This window comes from Etheostoma spectabile, chromosome 2 (genome assembly GCF_008692095.1).
Source record: "Etheostoma spectabile isolate EspeVRDwgs_2016 chromosome 2, UIUC_Espe_1.0, whole genome shotgun sequence".
Taxonomy (NCBI): Eukaryota; Metazoa; Chordata; class Actinopteri; order Perciformes; family Percidae; genus Etheostoma; species Etheostoma spectabile.
Window position 1 is genome coordinate 22,580,205 of NC_045734.1, and position 14,566 is coordinate 22,594,770.

At 40.6% G+C, this 14,566-nt stretch overlaps 1 protein-coding gene across 2 annotated transcripts in view; it reads right to left on the reverse strand.

Moving 5' to 3' along the window:
- The window catches only part of tmc6b (transmembrane channel-like 6b), a 14,443-nt gene extending 891 nt beyond the window's left edge, over window positions 1-13,552 (reverse strand). The window contains exons 1-18 of one of the 2 annotated variants that reach the window (XM_032540697.1): window positions 13,304-13,552; window positions 9,059-9,241; window positions 8,221-8,351; window positions 7,515-7,682; window positions 5,872-6,027; window positions 5,663-5,771; window positions 5,483-5,567; window positions 4,789-5,046; window positions 3,859-4,073; window positions 3,577-3,721; window positions 3,185-3,340; window positions 2,094-2,272; window positions 1,890-1,980; window positions 1,620-1,717; window positions 1,349-1,444; window positions 1,172-1,247; window positions 539-672; window positions 32-208 (exon numbers count right to left, since the gene is read on the reverse strand). In XM_032540697.1, coding sequence (XP_032396588.1) covers window positions 32-208; window positions 539-672; window positions 1,172-1,247; window positions 1,349-1,444; window positions 1,620-1,717; window positions 1,890-1,980; window positions 2,094-2,272; window positions 3,185-3,340; window positions 3,577-3,721; window positions 3,859-4,073; window positions 4,789-5,046; window positions 5,483-5,567; window positions 5,663-5,771; window positions 5,872-6,027; window positions 7,515-7,682; window positions 8,221-8,351; window positions 9,059-9,114 — 2,330 coding nt within the window. In that variant the 5' untranslated portion in view covers window positions 9,115-9,241; window positions 13,304-13,552. Of the gene's footprint in view, window positions 1-31; window positions 209-538; window positions 673-1,171; window positions 1,248-1,348; window positions 1,445-1,619; window positions 1,718-1,889; window positions 1,981-2,093; window positions 2,273-3,184; window positions 3,341-3,576; window positions 3,722-3,858; window positions 4,074-4,788; window positions 5,047-5,482; window positions 5,568-5,662; window positions 5,772-5,871; window positions 6,028-7,514; window positions 7,683-8,220; window positions 8,352-9,058; window positions 9,242-12,679; window positions 12,795-13,303 lie in introns of those variants that run through there. The other variant, XM_032540706.1, reaches the window with a different exon arrangement.
- Between the last annotated feature and the right edge of the window lie 1,014 nt (window positions 13,553-14,566).

Consider the following 14,566-nt stretch of genomic DNA (forward strand, 5'->3'; position numbering starts at 1 on the left):
TGTGTGTGTGTGTGTGTGTGTGTGTACTCACAAGAAGATGCCTGCTCCCACAAACAGGAAGAAAGGGTTTTCCACCAGGTAGGAGTGAGCCCTGGCCAGCACGGACAGGTTGGGATTATCTTTTTCTAGTTCTTCCACCCACCGTTTCCCCGCCTGGAACATTGTTTTGAGCTCTCGGAACGGACCGCACGATGACGAGGGCGTGATGCTGAGGACAGAAGACAAATGTTGAGACTGAAATCTTTATGTGTCACACAGGAGACTTTTTTTATTTGACCTTTTCTCAATCAATGAGGTGAATCTGTGGCAAGTGTCTGAACAAGACAGCAGACATAGCTCTCTTAAATAGTTTAACCCATGATCTAAATCAATGTGCAAAGTATATTTAACTACAGGTATCTATAGCAACAGTACCTCTGCTTGACACTATGTTGCCAGTTAACTTGTCATATGGATTCCATGTAAGGTAACTTGTTTTTTAAAGATCAAACAATTTTTTCGAAGGGGTTAACAGCCCCAAAATGTTTTGTATGCATACCTCCACATGGTGATTGTGACACACACGGAGGCACCGAGGAAGGAGGGGAAGCAGAGGAGAGTGATGAAGACGGTGGTCATCTGGCTGACTCTGTATGGCTTCCTGGGGGCCTGACAGTTCATCATTACGCTGCTCTGTTAGGAGAGAAAACACAGGCCGGGATCGAAGGTCACCACCTCCAAAATCATAAATCTCGCAAAACTAGGAGGGGTCCACTGAGTTCACGATTTTCTTGTCAAACTACTGGTGTCAAGGTCTCAGATTAACTTTCATGCTCAAGATAGAAAGTCAAAATGAGCACGCATTTAGCAGACATGACATCAGAGCTTTAACAACTGTCACATTAAAAAGATATTATACTATTTGACTAGGAGACACATTTTACACAGTGTATATGGCACATACTATATGGTTATGATACTGACATTATTTACAGAGAATAGATCCAGGGTCAAAAAGGGACAAAAAAATTGAAGCTGTATAATAGGCTGGGAGTTTCTGAAGGCACACACAACTACAGAGTATAAATTAAAAAAACAGGGGAAATTAAAAGTGTATTTGTTGAACGTTGACTGTCCAAACGTTTCATTATTTCAGTTTAAGCTTTCATGTTTAGCATTTCCATGCAGTCACCTTTTTAATGTAAAAGAGCAGCAAGAGTTTGAGAATCTGCACTGCTGGCAGGAGAGGAGTGAAGAGAACACCCAACCTGAAATGAAAAAAACAACACAAAGTTTATTGTCATTACCCAGAAACTATTAAACTTTACTGAACATAACTATGTGTACATCTTAACAGCGGGTTTAGTACCAGGCCAACGTCTGTCCGTAGATAAGTTCAAGGACGTTCCTGGGGATATCAAATACTGGTTTCCTCCTCCTCTTCAGCACCTTCTCAGAAAACAACCTGTAGAGAACAGCAGAAGAAGTGAGTTTAAAACCTCACATTTTTAGAAACTCAATGTAAGCTCTGCTAGAAAAAAGCAAACATGATTTTTATCTGGTGGTACATTTTCCTATTACTTTAAAAAACAAAAGAGAAAGAAATACATAACACTTTTAATTTTTTATGAATGACCAACCTCCAAAGAAATTCTCCGAACAAGGTGTCCAGTAGAGTGAAGATGAAGTCCATAAGTAGGAAACGATAAAGCTCCTGGCCAACAAAACTCTCCCAGCACTGGAGAGAGTAGTTTGGAAACAGAGCACAGAGTCAGCCGTTACACACAGCACTGAGCAACATAAACTCAAATGATCATGATTATTAACATTCCTTAACAGAGCTTAGACAATAGAAAGGTGTGTGCTCTGGTAGTATGAGGGTGAAAATTATGTCTCATCATTTATGTTACCGTCAGTCCAATACTTTTAGGGTTAGCAGCCACCCGACCGAGCCAGTGGTAGCACAGGAGTCCAAGAACGCTTACTTTCAACATCAAGTTTCTACAAACGCAGACAGCAAACAACATGTTACCAACTGAAACACATCAGTTCTGCACTCTCTTAAACTGTGACATCTGTACACTCGCAGCGTGCTGTTCCTCTGCTCTTTCTACCTGCAGATGGCGACATATGTGCGTACGGAAGGCGACTCATAGTCCTCCATCCAGGCTGCAAGGTTGAACAGGCCTGGCAGCAGCTGGTTGATAAGGGACACCACCACGGGGAGAGCCAGCAGGCTAGCCTCATTCAACAACGGGTTCTTGTCGGCATTACGAGAACTTTGCTGGAGGTTCTGTAGGGGAGAGAGAACAAGGAGCTAGATGATGTGCTCCATAATGTTACTGCTGGTTGTCATGTCATCTTCCAGCTGTCAGAAATGACTTCTTTCACTGTATATATTTATAAACAGATTTGTGTTGCTTTACTCCTTCTAGCGGATGAAGATGGATGGATGGATGGATACTCCTAGCAATTAGCAGCACTGCTGTGAGCCAGCACGTCTTTATTTGATACCACCATAAGAGTCACCAGAGAGCAAGTTTAGATTGTAGTGTTTTGTATGAAACAAGTGCAGCCAGGTGGCAGTCCACCTGTATTGGACCGGACAGCAGGGTGAGAAAGGGGAGAGAGAAAGGGGGAAGATAAGCAAGAAATCATCACAGGTCGGACTCAAACCCTGGACCTCTGCGTTGAGGCATAAAACTCTATGTACAGTATATGTGCGCCTGCTCTACCAACTGAGCCAACCCAGCTACCATCAGCAGTTTGTTTGAAATATATATATATAATGTATATATAGATAGATAGATAGAAGTTGGGTGCCCAGATAGTTGGTAGAGCAGGCGCCCATATACAGAGGTTTACTCCTCAACGCAGCGGGCCGTGGTTCGACTCTGACCTTTGGCCCTTTGCTGCATGTCATTCCCCCTCTCTCTCCCCTTTCATTTCTTCAGCTGTACTGTCGAATAAAGACATAAAATGCCCCAAAAAAATAATCTTAGAATCTTAGTACCATTGATTTGCTTGGACTTGTCTGACAGAAAGTATGGTGGCCAGCAGCAACATACTGTATGTATGAATGGCTGCTTTACGAACCAGAAAAACCAAAGACTGTGTAACAACAACATACAGGACAGCAAACAGCAACAAACATTTGGATCCTTAGGAGATGTTGACTTTGGACCCTGAAACCACCCCGCCTCACCTCGTGCATGTAATCAGAAAAGTAGTAAATAGCAAGTAGACAGGCTGTGGTGCTCGCTATGCAGATAGTCCATGCCAGGCCATGAACCATCAGTCTCCACAGCTTCTGGCACGCTGTGTTCTTGACGTGCTTTTGATCCACCTCTGCTAGCAGCTCCTGGTGAGGAAGAGGTGGGACAGGCAGGACAGAGAGAGAGAGAGAGAGGGAGAGGGAGAGAGAGAGAGAGAGAAAGGGAGGGACAGAGTAGGAACATTATAAAGAAAACAGAGATAAAGAAGGGAAAGAATGTATCAGATCATGGCATTCCTGTCTAGCAATTACTTAAGAGAAGGAGACACAGATGTGTGTGTGTGTGTGTGTGTGTGTGCGTACATGCGTTTGCATGCCTGTACCTTGAGCTGGGTGCTGATATTCTCAGACATGAGTTTGACAGAAGTTTTCTTGATGACCTTAAAGTCCCAGGAGCAGAGGACCTTCATAGCCAAAATACTGTGAGATTTATCGATTCGGAAGCTCTGACCAAACGACTTTGACATGCTGTTGGGAAATTGCACAATAACATGCTTCATGAAATAATATTGTTCCATTTAAAACTAGTTATGTCAGTTATTTTTGTGTTTAAATGTGCATTTCTGTCTTCGTTAAAATAAATAAATAAAGAAACAACACCGTACCTGTACACAAGAATGATACATGTGATGAAGAAAGCCACTCCTATGGTAAAAAAGTATGCCAGTGGCATGTTATAAGAGAGGTGCTTCGACACACAGTCCAGCCTGGTTCGATTGGAAAAAGAGACATTCTGCACTCCACCATCATCCCTGCAGCTCTCACGCAGTGTGTAATTACAGTAGTATCCATAGTACATCACCGTGTCTGAGAAATAGCCCTGAGACAAAAGGAGATAGAGAAACAGGGATTTGTTTGGGTCAAAACCGACAAAGAGAATATGATTATTTACTTGGATCACATACTTTTAAACTTAAAGATGCCCCCTAGACATGTTTAAAGCAACATTATGTAACTATTTTACCTTACAATAACAGCTTCAAAATAATTTTTAATGCTACATTATTGAATGTGTGCCCCAAACGCCTGTTCTCACACTATGTAACTTTGATGAGCGCAGGTACGATCTCCTGGGAATTGTGCTGTAATGCTTTACGCAACTAACATATTTTATGGAGAAAAGGTTTTCTGGTTTTGGACAGCTGTGAGAAGGAGTTCTGCAGCCTCTATTGACATCATTGCAGAGAAGAAGAGCCAAGAAGAGAGGAGAGAGTGGCTGTGTTAGCAAAGTTGTCGACTCACAACTTTTGAATCCTAAGTAAAGTATTCATGTCATCATAACAAATGCACGTGTACAGCTGTGCATATTTACAACAGAGGCGTAGAGTTGAATTGCACTGTGAAACTGTAGGGACGCCAAATTGCAATATAATCCAATGTTAAACAATGTTGCTTTACTAGTTCTACTCCTACTTCATTAAAACATAAATACTGATATCCAAATATTTTTTATTTCAAAAGTTTAACTGACACAAGAGAAGAGTTCATCCACAGTGTTAAGTTAAGTTTCAAGTCGCAATAAGCACAGAGCTTACCGCTCCAGTGAGGAGCTCCAGTCCAGAGAAGGAGCTTCGCCCCGCAGGCAGCACTGGAGGGTGCACTGCCTGAGGCAGCACCATGAACGCACCCGTCACCAGGAACAGGAAGAAGTTAAAGAAGAGTAGGGTCTTAAGGAACAGGAAGTACGAGAGGACACCAGTGCCAAAACGACCGCTCACTCTCTTGAGCGCCACTTGCCACAGCTGAAGGGAGTGCAGGAAGTTCAGCCAGCTGTACCAACTCTGTCTTGCACCCTGGGAGGAGAAAGTGTGAGAGAACAAGGGGAGAGAAAATCATTGTAATGTCTAAATCAACAATCACTTATTTTCATATTGCACTGTGTATCATTATTTAAGAAAAAAGAAACAGTGACACAGAAACATATCCTTGCTGGACTGGAAATGACTCACAATGTAGCAGTACAATTTCAGGTTTCAAGTGTACACAGGAGCATGGGTTTGTCATTAAGAGTCTGAAATCTGTGACTCAAACCCTCAAAGCCATCAATGCTGAGGCAACAGAGTGATTACACTGCCTTAATAACATCTACAGGAAATACTATACATTAATTGGATCTTGAGGGGAGAATAATTTACGAAGGGGTAACTAAAAATAAAAACTGGTATTGTATCTAGATACTCTGTCAAAGGTAAAAGAAAAATACAGGAAGTGGTTGTGTAAGTGACTTACAATGATGATGTAATATTTGAGTTGACTGCAACATGGTATCTGACTTCCAGAAAGTGTGTGTTTTTCCTTTTGTAAAGCTAAACTCCTGAAGACAGAGAGACACATGCAGAAATTCAGACTGATACATAAAAAAAAGACAACAATCTAGATAGGAATAAAGAGAACCCGGACCACATCTACCTGAGTTCACTCTTCTCAGCCACGCTGAGAGGCATCCCTCGGAGCATCCTGACTCTGTCACTCACTGAGAGGTTCTGCAGGTTGTTCACCAAACGATCCCTTTTACTAACTGTAAAACACACAGGTACAGCGGTATTTACATTATGAACCTGTCAAGCGCAGATTAGTTTTTGTTCTAGTGTCTTATCAATGCAAGTCATTTTTCCCACCCTCTGCCTCGGTAGTGTCGACCTCTATGCCGTAGCCTCGTATGCTCGGTCTGGCAGAGCGAGAGAAGTCCCGGATGGCGGGTCTGCTCTGCCGGCGTCTCCGAAGCTGCATGGTCCTGTTGTAGTACTGAGAGATGATGGCCCCCCTGCTGCGACCTGACAGAGAAAGAGGATCAGACTGTTCAGAGATGGGATGAGCAGCATTTCCTACCTCAAAGGTGATACGTCAACACTACATTCCACAACCTTTTGTTGCATCAAGACAGTGGCTTCAGGATTGGTCGTATCTATCTCTATTCTTTACATAGTTTCATAGTTTTGAATGAAACAACCATTTTATTTAACCAAAGTCCCAGGCTGCACTCAGGGACGTTGCGTCTCATGGACATCCCTTAAGCAACAGTGTTGTCCCAAGTACAAATTAATTGTTCCTTGGCACAAGGCTTGACATTACACCAAACTTCAGGTACATTTTTGAAATACTCATTAAAAAACACAACAACAGGGATATTACAATTCACTGTATTGTGCATAAGAACCAATGGAAGATGCCCAACCGCACAACTGAAGAGAGTATAACATGTAGAGAGGGAGTACTGAAAGATAAACAGTTATCTCTCACTGCTACGTTCAAACCAGCAAATTTATCATGTGGCAGTGGCACAGCTAAGGAAATTGGCTATCGAGTCATCTTCAACAACAAGCTGAGGCACCTGATCTGCCACAGTTTCTGACAGGAAGATGACTGCTTCCCCATGAAACTCTGCTCAACAGAAACAGTCTGTTTTTATCTTTTATGCTGTAGCTCAACATGTGCAGCATCAAGTGTTCAGGCTCCACTAACCAACCCATGCTTTGATGGTTTAGTATTGTACTGTAAGGCACTTTCAACAAGAGCAAATTACAATATGCATACAGTGTTTCCTGTGCGGTGAAACCCAAAAAACGCAAATTTTTTCAGGAACAAGAATGAGACTCCTTGTTCTGAGCAACTTAACATTCTTTACTGGGCTTTGAATTGGTTAGAACAAACCAAGGGTGGTAAAAGTTGGCTCAACCCTTAGAGGAGCTTGAGGTCTTTTAGTGACGTTCAAATATTCCAATTAAAAAACAGCAGGACACCTCTTCTGTAGCCTATCACATTAGGCTGCGGCACAGAGCCAAGCAGAAGATTTTTAAGATTTTGTGTTTGTCAATCAGCAACTTTTTATCCTTTTTGGTTTGTAAAGCCATAAACAGTTTGTACTCCCATTTTCCCAGTGGGACTAGCTACATTTCTAAAGGATTTAAAAACAAAACATGCAAACATATCCTTTTCTCAGGGATTCACTTATGAGCTTAGTATGTCCCTAACACATATTACAAAAAACAACACCGCTGCACAATCATTTCCGCACCCCTTTGAATTATTTATTGTCTGCTCAATTCTAGTTCTCATCGGTGCTACCTAGCCAAACAGCGGCCACTGAATGACCTCCAGGAGAGATTTCTGCCACAACAGCCAGTGAATCCCATTTAGCTTTTAATGTTGAATTACTCGGAGATGGCAAACAGCAGCAGTCCACAGTGCCACAAAAAGGGCCACCAAATGTATCTCTAAACTATCTGCATCAGAATTTTCGCTGGCCTTCTGCAGGACTCACCGATTGTGCGACTGGGCATGGAGGACAGGACCTTCATGGTTGCCGAGGACCAACGTTCACCCATGAGAGGGTCTGCCTGTCCTTCATTATCCTGCCATTCCAGGTCCCTTTGCATCTGCCTCCTATCCCTAAACTCATGTCCAGGGCTGGACATATAGGCTACATTGTCTGTGGAATTAGAAGAAAGAACACATATGAAAAATATTGCTACTGCTGGGAAACACAGACAAAATTATTTATTTTTGTAGCTTTTAAGATCAGAAAATGACATTAAGCCATCTTACAATATCAATATACGAATATATGACTATGTATTTTTTATTATCTGTATTTATATTTTTCCACTACGAGTACTTATTTATATTATGGTTACACGTCAATATAATCTATATTATGGTTACTTACTTTTGCTATATTATTTAATTACATGTTATTCAATTTAATTTCACATCACTTACTTACATTGCAATATATTTTGCACTATGGCCACCCCACTTAACTTTACAATAGCTTTTATTTAATGCCACTTTACAACTGTCTGTTGTTTGGTTTGTTTGTTTGCTGGTTTGCTTTTTACTGTGTGAAACCAACCAACACCAAAACCAACACATATACATTTTATGTTACAATATCATATTCACAAACATTTGTACAAATTCAGCTTTATGCATGCAGACATGCATCTTTTTGCTCTCAAACAGAGTACCCCGATCCTCCTCGTCCAGTTGTCTCTGCAGCTGCTGCAGCTCGAAGGCATCAGACAGTCCTCCATCCTGACTCTGCTCTGCTATCAGCAAGCTGAACGAGTCATGAACCCCTTCCTCGTCTGCTGGGCTCCTGACAGAGGGACACATGGGCATTAAGTACAGATACAAAGACAGAAAAGAGGGAGATGCAGGCTCAGAAATACAGGCTATATTCAAAGACACACTTTTATACAGATCCAGAGTGCTCTGAATACTGTTGGCCACTACCAGCACTACAGATAAAACAATAACCTTCTGACTCAGCCATAAGTATTCTCATGGAATACGTATGGAAACTGCAACCAAACAGCCCAGGAAGAGTCTGTGAAGTCATTTTCATTCATTGGTAGGCAATACATCCCAGACTGCCTTCTTTGTGATCCTCTTCCTGCACTATCTAGATATTCTGTCAAAGCTGGACTGATTGTCAGAAGAAGAAAATACAGTAAGTCCAGTTCTCATAGACTTAGTACTTTTACACAGATAGCACAAGAAGAGGGCCAGACAGAAGCCAATCAGGCCTCACACACACACACACACACACACACACACACAAACACACACACACACCTTCAATGAAAGCCTCTGGGACACTGCATTTTGAACTGCCTTGTCAACAAGACATGAACACTAAACTAATCCTGTCATCTTGGTTCCTTATTTTCCTTCCACCCTCACAGCCTTCATGTTGAATAGCGCTAGGTAAGCTGACAGCTTGAAACAGCAGACCAAACACAGAAACTAAAAAAGAAAACAGGAGTAATGTGAAGAGATATGGAGGGCTAATTTATCACTCACTCAATTCCAGCTTCCACGAGAGGGTGATTCAGGTCAAAGTTAACATTCTGAGCCATTCTTCTGGTCCTCTGACAGTCTCGATCTGTCCGGCCGTCGCTCTCTTTGTCGACCGATTGCAGAGAGATCACACCCTCGCCTGCTCAGACCTGCACTCCACTCCCACCATGGTGTTTATTCGTCTACCTGAGAGAGAAGGGGAGGTGGGGCAATGGGAAGTGAGTGAATTATTGGTTATGAAGAAATGTCAGCAGACTTCCTTGGAATTTTAACGCTCTTGACATGTTACAGCTTGTTCTGGGCCCATTTTTAACAGCACAGTAAGTAAACAAAACCTTGAGTGTGTACATGACAACTGAGCTATGTCACTTCCAGGCTCAGGTTTCATTTTCACTTTGCATTAATATGTGTTCTGTATCTGGATAAGGATAAAAGCGTAAATGGGGTCTCATGCACTACAAATCCTTAAGGCCACAAGGCATTATTATGCATCTATTTTTGTGAGCTGTCAACATGCAGCGGCATTTACGGTCAGTGTGAAGTAACGATGAATCATGGAGTTGAGGGATTAGGTAATTTTGTCCAGACTCATGAGAGCTCTATTGTGGCATTGCTTGTGATAAGGACTGTGGTCAGTTATACGGCACAGTGGCACCAGTGTAATGAATATTCATGGATGGAGACAAAATGATGCATTGTCAGTGTTCACAGTCAGAGTATGTCACATGGGAGTTTCGGAGGAAGCATGCTGGTTCCTCTGTGTTTGTGTACATTTAAAGCCCCGTAAATCTGCCCTCAGTCATGTGCAACAACTGCATATAAACATTCATCAAAGACCCAATGAGAACATGTCCTGTTTGTACTGTGGTGGCTCTCCTTAATATATTTGGATTTAAGAGGCCATTGTCTGCAATGATGCAAATCAAGGAGCAAAATGCCGTAATAAATGTAGAAATGAATAATGTGATGTAATAATGAATTGTTGCACTAATGTGCCAAAATAAAGTGACTTTTCCAGTATTGCAGCCAAAAACAGCCATTCATGTTTAATTATTGTATCCATAATCAATTTCTTTTTCAGAAAATGAAATTACATATACCATGATTCACTGTTGTTTCCTACTTAGTTTAGATTGCAACAAACTCACTTTTTTTACTTCATGCAGGTTAAAATGAACTTTTTTGAGAAACAATAAAATGACAGTATTGAATTATGAGCAGCCTTGTTTGATAGAAGGAGCTTAGTCAAGTTTATTTCAGTTACTGTCTTTGGGAACGGGTAGCAACTTTTCTCCAAAGATGAATATCTAGGCCAACTACTAATTTCAGTTCAAAGTTGAATGTAAAAAATATTTTAAGTTACATTAAACATCAAACCCGCTTCCTGTTTACATGGACCCACAGCGGAAGCAGTAGTTTATAATATTGATGTGCCTCTTAGGATTTTGTTTGTTCCTGAGAAAAGATCTTAGGTTTTGTTGAGGGTTTAATACTATGAAGTACAGTGGAGTATTTCTCCTGCATACCTATGCAGAGAGCTGCTACTTGATCCCACAGACATCCAGTGATTAAGATACACTACGCTAAGCTCACCATTTAAGAAAACCTCAAACTGCACACAAACATGATGTTTGTCTCATTCAGGTTAGGTCAGAACAAAAGCAAAATTCCCATTAAACTCACATATTGACAAGGTTTGTTCCCAGTGAGTCTCCTACACCAGTAGCTTACACTGTGATACTCGCTACGCAGACGTTACGATTAACTATCTACCATATCACAGGTTCAAGTAATTGGATGTGCTTATTTAATGTGAGAGACCTCTGTGATGTGTAATGACAACGTACAATGTATGCATATTTCAATCACTACACTGGCATGAAAGTGTTATTATAAGAACCAGACTTTTGCTCAGGGTGGTCTTTCTGGTTCTGCTCTAGGAAATATGATATCAGCTGCATGCATGAAACCGGGTGCAACTTTGAATATAAGCCAACACACAGACTAAATGACTGAACAGTTTAAAAATGTCCCTATACCAGCGTCATTCTAGATCCTTCTTTGCCTGTTTTCAGGCCCTGTTGTAGCAATCCACTGCACACATATGGCTTTTTTTCCCCTTTTCTCTCAAACATACTTTTTTCATTACCTGAAGATTCCAGGATCATGTTACACTTTTGTAGTTAATCCCTTTTTGTGTGATTTAAATTCTGTCTCACTTGCACGGCCCTAAACGAAACCATGGCATTACGCATCGCTGTGTTTCTGGGGTGCCCGGTCCTTCTCTAACATTGTGTGTTTATTAAAATCAGAAACAGAAATCAGAATCAAAAAATGTTTGTATTGCCACAATAAGTATACATTAGTATAAATATTAGCATTACAGTTAATCTCTCTCACTTACTTTAATGTCTGTTTATGGTTACCAATAATAAAGAAGTGCACTGAGACTGGGCAGGATGTTATGAGTTATGGGGGTGGGACAAACACTCAACCCACCATGCTAGGGGGTCAGAGTTGAGCTGGACTATTACCAAATGAAATAAGCTGGGAAAACAAAGTAGGGGCTAACACAGAACAAAGATGGGTTCAATGTAAGTATGAGTTGATTTCCAATTCAATTAGAGGATATTGTCCCTTCAAAAAAAGGAAATAAGTACTATGAAACACACAAAAGTGCACCAGTAGAATCTTGACTCAAGAATGGAGGTGCATCCCTGAACAAAAATGAAAACACCAGCTAACTTCACATATTTTGGTAGACATTCTTCAGTGGGTAAAACAGAAAACAAAGGGCAGTTCTTATCAGTTGTGAGGGTGAGGCTTTGGGATAAATTGAAAGGAGGGAGTGTACTCTGTCCACTCTGACAGCTTTCAACAACTGCATGGAAACCTGTTCCCAGAGTGCTAAAAAATAACAACAGAGGGGGCAGTCTACTCTACAGTCAGCTACAGTAAACATGGCTGCTGAGATTCTTGTATTTCAATGCCCTCATGTTAGATAGATAGATAGATAGATAGATAGATAGATAGATAGATAGATATACTTTATTTTATACTAAAAAAAATAATAAAGGCTATCTATTCATTCCAAAGGAAATTTTAGGCACATAAACATTTAACACATATACACATATGTATCACACATACATAAGAATAAAACTAAAAATCACTCACAGAAACGCAATGACCATGATAAGGTAAGATACTATGGTAGACTGTGTGCAATGGCGATAGTGAAAAAGTGAACAGTGCAGGGATTGAACAGTGCAGTAGATCGTAGTTAAATATTAACTATGACTATAAAATATAAACATAATAGCCTATAAATTGACTGATTGAATAAGAATAAGAACAATATGTAACAGGAAATAAGTTATAACATGTAGGATGTAGATGTTATTACCAAAGTCCAGATTGTGTAGGCATTTGCCTCAGTAAAGTGGGATTACAGAGAGAAAATGGAGACGATTAACAGAAACAGACCTGTATGGAGGAAAAAGTGTATGGAGGAATTCGGCAGATATTAAAAAGAAAGACAAGAGAAGCAGAGGCAGAGAATAATAACAGCCTACTACAGAGGAGATGAAGACAGACAAAGGACAAAAATGTGCATGCAATTACCTCGACTCTGTTGTCTCTAACAGTCAGACATGCACATACACAATAACACTGTTATTGCACTCTGAGACCCATAATACTGCATGTCTCTCCGCCTTTATTCAGAGAAAGGACACATAATTATAGGTTCAATGTTGGCTACATGACAGACACTGGGAACACGATGTTTTAACACAGATTTGTCAAGCAATATATATATATCTATTTCTGTTAATTTTCATTTGATAGTCTGTGTCTGACATGACAAAGCACAAGAAAAAAGAGGCCACATCAAACTACCCCATTGTTGCTCAATATACGACAAACGCTTATTCGCCTGAGATTGTAAATCTGTAATTGGTTACTTCTGCAGGCCTTTTTGCTGAACAAGCTCACATATCAAAGCGCCACACGGAAAAGTGTCTATTGTTTCTTTAAAAGCACTGACTTTTCTAAGCGAGTCTTGGTGTCTGTTGTCGTCAACTCGTAAGTGGCGACCAAAGGCAGACTGCGAGATTGTCAACCTGTCAATGACTTTCATTAAGTTGGCAATATTGTAGCTACCTCCGAGGTGATAAAAATCCATGGTTTCATCAATCCAGAGTAAGCTAAAACTTTGACAAAGACTGACCAAAGTTGTTCACTCACCCTTTCAATGACTTGCCGAACCCGTTGAGTCTGTGCTCGCCATAGTGTCAGTCAAAGTAGTTTCCCCACGCTCACCAGGACTGCGAGAGTAAACCATTTTCTGTGAGGGAAGTTAGGTTACTACTTTTTCAAAACGAATCCGTAAAGACCGAGAGTTATACCTTCAGCTGCTTACAGTTAATGGGTTAAAATGTTCTGGATTTTCAATACATCGATGACCTGAACATATTCACCGGCATAATCCACCCCTAACGAGGTAGCGTAAATTTGACCCCCAGCAGACTCGCCACTCTTGGTACAGTCCCATTCGGGCTCGAAATCCCTCTACCGGTGTTTGTCTAACAAGCAAACAAGCGAGCAAACAAATGCAACACACAGTCGAACCATAATTTTTATAAACCGTCAGTTTTAATTCATTGACATATAAATTGTTACGTGACCTACACATGGTGAGTCTACCTTACCCTTTTTAGTCTATGGTCTACAATAAAACATATTTAGAAAATACAAAAACATAAAACTTAACTATAGCATAAGACACCTGATGAAAATAGATGTTGAACAAACATTGCTAGTTGTAACTTCACACCTACTACTACTACTACTACTAATCTACCACTGTATGGCTGTGTCCTGGTCCTTCCTCTTCACTCACCTGCACATGTCTGACCACACCTAGGCTATCTCTAAACCACTGTTTAGCCTGTGTGAGATTGTTTGCAGTGACCTGACCAAATTAATTTTAATTCACTAGTCAATTAAAATGCCACAATTAAATGGGTTAACATAAGCAAGCATTTTGACATGTTAAAGTAGGACAAGAACACTTGTAAATGATAACAAAATGAATGATGGCGGAATTCTATTCAGCTGCTTTAGTTTCAGGGTCCTGGTATTGTGTATATGTAGGCTACCTCACACTGTTACACTGTTTTTGGGTCACTGAAATAGAGCCATCATTATTGTTGGCTGATTAGTTACACCAGCGCTTTCCCTGTTAAAAAGGCCTATAACCATCCACAACTCATCTGTTGTTATTTTTGTTTTTATTATTATTTGAAGTAAAACCAGATGAAAACCCTGAAACCCTTTGCACCATGATCCACAACTAAAATAATAACTATCATAATTTACTCCTGCATACTTTGCCTCAACCTGTCTATCATGTTTATGTTTAGAGTGTGTATGTGGTTTGTTTTGTATGTATTAGCGCATTGTGAGCAATGATGATCCAAAGGAAAATTCCTTGTATGTGTCCTCATA